The following is a 9,185-nucleotide window of genomic DNA, read 5'->3' on the forward strand; positions in this document are numbered from 1 at the left end:
AAAATTGAGCTTTGAAATGCTTATTTTGATCACAGTGCATATGTTGGAATTATACCTAATGTATCACCTTGATCAGAGTCAACATTTTGTATCTATGTGTGTGTATGTCACTGTGTGTTTTGGTATGTAAAAAGATAAACTTTTTAGGATCTTTTTTATATGTCTTACTTACATTCACAGTCATCTTCAACTTTATTCAGTTTCTTATTATTATTATTATTATTTTTGTATACAACTCTCTCTTTCTCTCTGAATTATGAATTTTGATTTTATGCCTAATTGTGATCTGGGATTTAAAATTGCTATGTTCTTAGTATTTTTCTTGATTTACTTTTCTTAATAATTAGGACCCAATTATGTTTCTTGATATATTCAAGAAAATTGTGCCAAAGTTTCGGTTTTGAAATGGCTATCCTGTTCACATTGCATATGTTGGTATTGTGTGTTTATTATCTTTTGTGTAAATTGAATATTTCTTTATGCTTTAGACATTAAAAGGTGTAAAGATGAATTATTTTTTTTATATAAATCATAGTTACATTAACACACATCTTCCGCTTTAAACAATTTCTTGATTTCTTCCATCTTCTGCCATGTAAGCAATTTTCTTTCTCTCCCTAATATTTTTTTAAAGTTTTTTATTTTGTGCCTAATTATGATCTGGGCTGTTCTTGGTATTTTCTTGATTTACTTTTATTATTACCCAAATATGTTTCTTGATAAAATCAAGAAATTTAGCCAAAAATTGGATTTTGAAATGCATTTTATGATCATATTGCATATGTGACTAAATTGAATATATTTTTTTTATGGTTTAGACGTTAAAGGGTTTAAGAAAGATGATTAATTTCGAATCAAACAGAGGCGAAGTGAGAATTCATGAAAGTTTGGACGAACTCAGTACGGATTTGGCTGATTATATAGCAGAGTTATCCGAGGTGTCAGTCAAAGAACGAGGCTTTTTCGCCATTGCTTTGTCCGGTGGCTCGGTTATTAGCTTGATGAGGTACAATAATATGTTTGATCATGTGTTTATGTGTTAAAGTTTTCATTTTGAATATTGTAACTTGAGTTGAAAACAGGAATCTGTGTGGAGCTCCTTATAACAAGACTGTTGATTGGTCAAAATGGTATATATTTTGGGCCGATGAACGAGTGGTTGCAAAGAATCATGCTGATAGCAACTACAAGCTTGCTAAAGATCATCTTTTGTCTAAGGTAATTAGCTTGTAACCATTATTAGTGTATGTTATATTTAATATCATCTAAAAGTTTGTAACTTTATGTGTACATTCTTTTACAAATGGAGACGAACCGATTTGTTTTCCGGTCTTTATTTCGATTTTTTAACATGAATACAAATATTTATTGTATAAAGTTTGTAACTTTAGTTCGTTATCAGTTTGTATTTTGTTTGGATCTAATTATGACAGTGGTGGCTATTTGACTCATATATTCATTTATTAATTTTATCATGTACGACACAGGGCTGCATTTCAATAGATCGTGACAGCAAGGCCACTCCGCCACTTATAATACCCCGTCATGTATCGTAAGTGACAGAGTGGCCTTGACTTGTTTATCTATGAACGGGTCAATTTTGGGTTATATGTTATATATAACTAGTAAGAAACTAGCTTAAACGAAAGGGAGTCAAAAGGGTCAAAAGTCAAAAGTCAACCTACTAAATCATTTTATTTAAAAACAAGATTATTATTTTTATTGTAATTATATTTAATATATTGATTATGTGTTTGCAGTTGCCTATTATTCCTAGTCATATACATTCCATCAACGATTCTTTAACCACAGAAGAAGCTGCAAACGAGTACGAGTTTGTGATCCGAAAACTGGTCAGGACCCGTGTGGTCAACGTGTCCAAGGTCAGCGACTGCCCGAAGTTCGACTTAATCCTTCTTGGGATGGGCCCAGATGGCCACGTGGCGTCTTTATTTCCTAACCATTCGGTTCTTGAAGAAAAGAACGAATGGGTGACATTTATCACCACTTCCCCTAAGCCTCCGCCCGAAAGAATAACATTCACACTGCCTGTTATCAACTCGGCTGCCAATGTGGCAGTGGTCGTGACAGGTGGCGGGAAGGCGGAGGCTTCGTGGATGGCGATAGGTGATGTGGGACCCGAGGGTCCGGTTTTGCCAGCTAGGATGATCGAACCGAGTGTTGGGAAACTGGTGTGGTTTTTGGATAATTATGCTGCTTCAAAGATTAATGGCTTTGATTAATTTTTGTTAAGTAGAGAAGTTAAATGATATGAATGTGGTAAAAACTATAATTTTACCCTTTGATTTTGACACCTATATTATATCCTTGAATGAATACCATATTAAAGTTATGAAAATGGTTTTTGTTAATACTTTTCCACTATATTTATAGTTTTATACCGTTTATATGCTTCTTACTGTTCTCTACTTCAGAGTTAAAACTGTCTATTGAATCAAGTGTTTATTGTGATTTTTACGCTTCAAATTGACTGTAGTGAATGCGCCCACGGCGGCCCATCTGTTCTTACATCCAACCAACTTAACCGAACGCAAACCGATCTATAGGTGTGAATGTGGTATTTAAGGTGTTATGTCATAACAATCCTGCCGAGTATAAGACGACACTGCAAACACCTGTGAGTACTGTGTATGCAAAATGTAAAGCGACCTGAGGTTGGTGCCTTGGTGGCCCAGTGACAAAGACAAAATCTGTTAAACACTTAAAGGTCCTCGTTCAGAATTGGACAAATCTATACTCTCTAATAAAAGGCTACAAGTTTTGTCACTTGTCACTCCTACATTAAACCTCACTCTTTTTAACAAATTTATAATAGTAAAATAGTTATCATATTCTTAAAATTTTATGTTTCAAAATTTGTTAATTTAATATTTACTTTCTATTTTTTTTCAAACATATAATTTTTATAATTATCTTTTACCCTAAATTTTTTTTAAAGACTATTGTACAACGACTGTATTAATAATGTTTAACAGGTTTATTTTTTCTTGTATACTGATTATTTATTTAATATTGTATTTTCAAGAACTACTCGTGTAATACACGGGCCTCAAACTAGTGTGCTATAAAATAAGCAAATATCAATTTTATAAGTAAAGCATCTATGCATGTGTTCAATGGTCCAATGTACATTTCTTATAGTTGATTAGAGCATTTATATTGGATTCTTTATATTCATAATTATTAATTTCTATATAATTATTAATTATTAATTTCTATATAAGTAAAGAAAGAATAGAGAAAAGAAAACAACTAACAAATAATTACATTGAAATTGAAAGTGCAAGTTTATATATAGAGGCTTGTATTCAACCATCTATATTTTATTGTGACTATATAATCGATAAAAATAATACAAAGAAAAAAAGTATTGTGACAAGTAATAAATTAAATTAAAGTCTTATCAAATCACAAGAAAAAAACAACCGTTATTTAACTCCAGATTTATTTTTAACAAAGTGCATGACACAACATTTTATTATATGAAGATAGTATACAATATGATATACATTGGTTAATACTCCATAGAAGTTTTTTTTCGTGATAATAATATGTTCTCTCTTGTTCAAAAATACAAATAAAAATTTCCAACTCATCTCGTACTACTACTTGTTTTACTTTTATTACGGACCCAATCTGCCGTAGATACGAACCAGGTTTCAATTACTCAGAAAACCGTACCCGGACAAGAACCGGTTCAACCTCTACCCAGTCAACCGGCCAAAACTGGATAAAAGCGTGGAAAACCCGGTCAAAAGCCCGAAACCCAGATCCGGTTCCTAACGACCCGGTTCTTGACTTTGTTAACTAAATGCTGAACCGGTTCCATTTCTAAAAAAACCCGGGTTGTGCACATCTATTCAAGTGGCTTCCAACTTACAGGGTCTTGTTGCTGTGGGCCTGGCCCAACTACTGATTACATTAAAGCAGAAGCCCAAATCTAAATCAATGAAGTCTCATTACTGTTAGAGGTGCACAAATCGGGTTTTTCTAATACCCGGTTCTAGGTATGGAACCGGGTTCGAGTATGATTGGATATTGAAAAATTGAATATTTTCCATACCTGGTTCGGGTTCAGGTCCGCGCATTGTCTCTAAAAAGTAAAAACCATATCCTATGTACTAGGTTCTAGTCGGGTATATAAGCGGGTATTCTAAAACCATGTATTTGATTTTCGTTTTTTTTTTTGGTATTTTCGGGTATAGATTGGGTTTTCAAGTGGCTGCAATTTTTTGGGATATTTTCGGGTATAGATCGGGTATTTAAAAAACCTGGTTTCAGGTATTGAAAAACCAGGTTTCATGTATGGAACTTATTCCGGATATTACCGGGTACAAATCAGGTCCGGTTCCGGGTACGAGTTTTGATACTAAAAGCATATCATATTCGTACCCTACAGACAAAGCTTACGGGTTCAAGTATTAAAAATTCAGTTCCGAGTTCTTTTCGACGTATGGTTTCAGGTTCAGTTTTTTTTTCACCTCTAATTATTGTTAGACTTATAGGTGGCACATCATTACTCCAATGATTCTATCATGTCATCAACATCAAGCTTTAAAACGCTGCCAAATCCATCATTTAATTTGTTTTAAGTCATTATCCCTTTAATTCTTTAAAACCAACCAAAATATATAAGCAACTAAAGCAACAAATCTATGGTAAACTAAAGCATATTTATATTAGTTAACATGAAATAAAGTGTATTCGAAACGAATCAAATAAATATTGTACATCAAATTAGTAGCAATTAGAATACACTTAAAAGAGTTATGTATTAGAGATAAACTCTTATTCAATTTTCAGTCATTGATAACATTAATAAGTTAAGAGTCTATGTTGCTCTTGCGTTTTTTAATAGATTCATGACTCGTTTAAAATAAACTTAGAAAGGTTTATTTTCTAAAAACAAACTTTGTTTTATGTTTCAATTCCTAACTTTAATAAAATTGATTAAAGAATAAAAATTTAATGAGTACAATAGACTTCATAAAAGACATTTAAATGTTTTAAAATATAGATAAAACTACTTTTTATCCCCCGTATTACGGGGATTGTTTTAAATTACTCGTTTTAATATTTATATACTTTTTTGGGTTTAATTTTATTTATTGTAATGAAATTCATAATATACTTAGAGTTTGATGATAAAAATGTTTCACACATAACTAAGATGTTATAACCCGATTTAGAAGTTATATGAGTTTGGTAAGACCCAAGACCTGCTTATTTTTTTTTTACTATAATATTGTTTCTTAATTATAAATAATATTTAAAAAAATCATATAATAATTTTTAGTATATCCTATTTTATAGGATTTTCACATCAATAATTTGGCGAGAATAGTTTTTAATTTAATGAGATGTTATAACCCGTTTAAGTAATATCTGGGTTTGGTAAGACTCATACCCGTGAATTCGGGTCAAATGTATAAGAAGCCTCCATTTAAAAAATCAAACAAATCCGATGACTCCAAAAAAAGGGGGGAGCGACCATATCTCGACACGTAGGATTTTTATGTTTTCATTTATATATATTATGGATATAATACTTTTAAAAATGTAAAAACAGCTTGGTAGATTTGATGGAATGGATTTGGAAGCGAGTGTGTTTTTGGTTTTACTTGTTAAATTATTATTATTGTACTAGTTAGACATGTCATGTTCCATGGAATGTTCTTAAATTATTGTACTTTTCAGTTAATATTAATATTATAAATTTTATATAATATTTACATATTTGTAAAGTTATTACCATATAAAATTAATATGATGGGATTACAAATTTGCAACAATTTGTTACTTCACAAAATTTAGTTAAATTTATACTCTTAGGCTTCCCGTTACGTAGGCGCAACACCAAAAGTAAACATGGGGCGCCAAACACGTTTTATGCTCCAGGCGTCATCCCCTTAACACGTCAAGAGTGCTCAATTAGTTGAGATCCACCATATTTCAACCAATCATATTTTTTTAGTTATTTAAATATATTGTTAATAACGCGTTTGTTAAATGATGAGTTAGTTAAAATAAACTACCTACGTCACAGTGAGCTGTTCACGAGTCAAGCCAGGGTGGGTTCGAGCTCAAGCTCGAAATTAAACTAGGCAGTTCCGCTTGAGCTCAAGCTTGAATTCCGCTTGAGCTCAAGCTTGAAGTTAAACGAGCCGAGCCATGACCCGAGTCGAGCTTGGGTCGAGAGCGGCTCAATTACAAAATTGATCCATCTCGGCTCATGTTGTTTCAAATAAAATCTTTTTTAGCTAGTTTTATTTAAACTTTTATCGAACGAATTACGAGTTTAAGCTACGAACCACAAACTTTTTGAATAACCTGATGCTAGTTAAACCATATCAGTATTAACATACAATTAATTTTATAATAAACAGTTGACTTTTGTAGTCATAATTGATGGCCACTTTCACATGTGCTTCATTAACTCTTCTGTCCAATTTCCTTAGATAAGTAATTCACGCATTGGAAGCAAATAAAATAAATAAGACACTTTTTGTAAAAAAATTAAAGAAAAAAAAGGTTTTAAATTATAATGACAAAAGTAAACAAATCAAGTAAATAAAAATAACTACTCATGAAATAGTAAAACTACGAAAAAACTCTATAAATCTGTATTTTAAAAATAGTTTAATAAAGACCGGCCTGGGTCTGAATCAGTCTTAACCCGGGGCAAGACCGGACCGAAACAATTTATTACTACCCAATGCCAAATAAAAGGCTTACAAGAGTAAACTGGATACATTTATTGGAGTCGAACCGAGTTTAACGGACATCACAACTAATTACCCCTTAAGTATGACTACAAAGAGTTCCTTATTTAGTGATCCCCACTATTAATTAACATTCTCGACATCACTTCAACTCGCAACCTCGGTGAAGTTAAACCCGCCACAAGAACTTCCACGAGCCAACAACGAAGAACTAAACCCGAGCTTTTGATTCACCAGATCAAAGTACAATAAATTATTCTCCAGCTGAAACGCCCCAATCACAATCGGATCGGTAACTTTCGACCCACCTTCGACAAACGCAAGACACGCAACCCCATTCCCCACCCGCTTCAACGAATTCTCACCCAAAATACTCCAAACCTTCCCACTTTCCGTCTCGAGATCAATCTTCGGTGCCACCACACTATCCTTAACACAATAACTAAAAGGTTTAACCGCGGTTACTTTAGCAACATTACCTAAAGCCTTTGTAAAGCTGTTCACAAAGGCTTTATAAATACCAGTCTCGAGTACCGTGTACGGTACTCGAGTACTGATCTTCACAGATGTACCTTACCTGACGGTAAAGTAACCGGCGTCCCTTTAATTAAAATCCGGTTTATTTTAATATAATACCCAAGCGACTTCGAACTCTTTCGAACCATCGGAGTATACGAAAGAAGCGTTCTAACGTCACGATTCGGAGAATCCGTGAAATAAAACGGTCCGTCGCCCAAAAACGTCACCCCAAGACCGGACGTTGAGGCCGGAAGACAAAGTCCGAATTTCGGACTAAAGTTAATAGACGAAAGCTGACGTGGAAAACCCAAACCCGACCACGAAAAACACGCAACACCTCAAACATATGTAGGAAAAGATTTTAACAAAGATTTTGGTGCACATGACAACACAAACTCGGTCCCGAATGGCCACCTTGGACCGCGGCTTGGGTTTCGACCGTTTGTGTAATATATAGCGGCTAAATTGGTCGTTAGTTGCGAAATTTTGCACGTGTTTGAGATCGGGTTGTACGGTGTAACGTTACATATGTTACAACCGTATTTATCGGTAATATTTAGTGATGGGCATATAGGGTTAATGTATGATTTAGCTTCTTTGCATAAAGGGGTGTCGCATCGAACAGGAAACCGGCATCCTTCTTCGAGGCCGCAAGCGACCTCGGGGGGGTGCCAGAGGACGCTGTCTTTCCACACGAACGGGGCGTCGAGGTCTAGGAAGAGATAAAGTTCGTCGTCGCGCGTCGGAACCTTATTAGACACAAATGTAATTAGCCAATGTTAGTATCTTGACATTATGTGACATACAACTATACACATTTACACCTTTGTTTAGGACGGTAAACGAATAGAATGAACACTAACAAGGGCATGTTCGTGTACGTTCATTTAACTTTAAATGAACGAACATTTAATCAGACAAATATTTAAATTTTTTTTTCAGGGTGGCAGCACAGCTTGTTGCGCGCTTATCCACCTCTCTAATATAATTGAATCATTTTCTTTAATAAAAATATGTTTAGTAATGACAAATATTCAAGTTCATGTTTCGTGTTCACTCGTTTAAAGGTTAAATATGAACATGTTCGTGTTTGGTCGTTTAAAGTTAAAAAATCAGCATGTTTGTGTTTGTTTACGTTAGAGGTCATTCTTTAACTTTAAACGAAACGAACACTTAATCAGACAAATATTTGTATTCATGGTCGAACATGTTCATGTTCGTTTATGTGTGTTCTTTTAAGATCTAAACAAACAATTTACAAACATAAACATATATTAACATAAGTGAACAAAGATAACAGTCATAAATGAACATATATGAACAAACACACTTAAATCAGTAAATTAAATGAACGAGCGAAACATATGTTCATGTTTGTTTGTTTATTGAAAGAATGAATATGAACAAACTTTCTGTCGAACGGGTCACGAAAAGTTCACCGAACATGTTACCTGGTATGACCAAGTGATCTTAGGAAGAGATGTTTGAGCATCTTTCTTTATGGGGATAACGGATGTGTTGAACTCTGAGTAGACAGTGTGAGAGAATGATGATGATAATAATAAGATGAGAAGTATGTTTAGGAGATGCATCTTTTTGTGTTTGAATGTGATAATAAGTGGTAGATATTATTAGTAGGAGTACATAGGACATTTATATATATATATATATACATGTGTATGTGTGTATTAATTAACATGTTAATATTTTAATATAAGTTTTGTTTTGAGCCTTTTTATTATCTTGGCCGTCAATGTGTCGGTGGTTATGAGGTGGTGGAATTGAAGAAGATGACATGTGAAAATAGTTTTGTGTGGTTTAAATTATATCTACTTGTCCTTATCCTATCTTATATATTATATATGTCATAAAACCATTTGTAATTTGTAACAAGAGCTTCTTAAAATAGAATCCAGTTCATCC

General features: G+C 33.4%; 1 protein-coding gene and 1 pseudogene across 2 annotated transcripts; one reads left to right on the plus strand and one right to left on the minus strand.

Moving 5' to 3' along the window:
- The first annotated feature begins 808 nt into the window (after nucleotides 1-808).
- On the plus strand, nucleotides 809-2,261 carry LOC143616213 (putative 6-phosphogluconolactonase 2). Its single transcript, XM_077089106.1, has 3 exons — nucleotides 809-1,006; nucleotides 1,083-1,218; nucleotides 1,761-2,261. The coding sequence occupies exons 1-3, from the start codon at nucleotides 840-842 to the stop codon at nucleotides 2,241-2,243; spliced, it is 786 nt and encodes a 261-aa protein (XP_076945221.1). The 5' UTR covers nucleotides 809-839; the 3' UTR covers nucleotides 2,244-2,261.
- Nucleotides 2,262-6,788: 4,527 nt separating this feature from the next.
- On the minus strand, nucleotides 6,789-8,889 carry LOC143616211 (chitinase CLP-like; annotated as a pseudogene). The gene is made up of 2 exons (XR_013150620.1): nucleotides 8,714-8,889; nucleotides 6,789-8,011 (listed from the first exon to the last, which is right to left on the minus strand). The product of XR_013150620.1 is annotated as a chitinase CLP-like (transcript).
- Between the last annotated feature and the right edge of the window lie 296 nt (nucleotides 8,890-9,185).

This window comes from Bidens hawaiensis, unplaced genomic scaffold (genome assembly GCF_021521415.1).
Source record: "Bidens hawaiensis isolate Kalapana, Puna unplaced genomic scaffold, B.hawaiensis_p1.1 tig00046220_1, whole genome shotgun sequence".
NCBI classification, from domain to species: Eukaryota; Viridiplantae; Streptophyta; class Magnoliopsida; order Asterales; family Asteraceae; genus Bidens; species Bidens hawaiensis.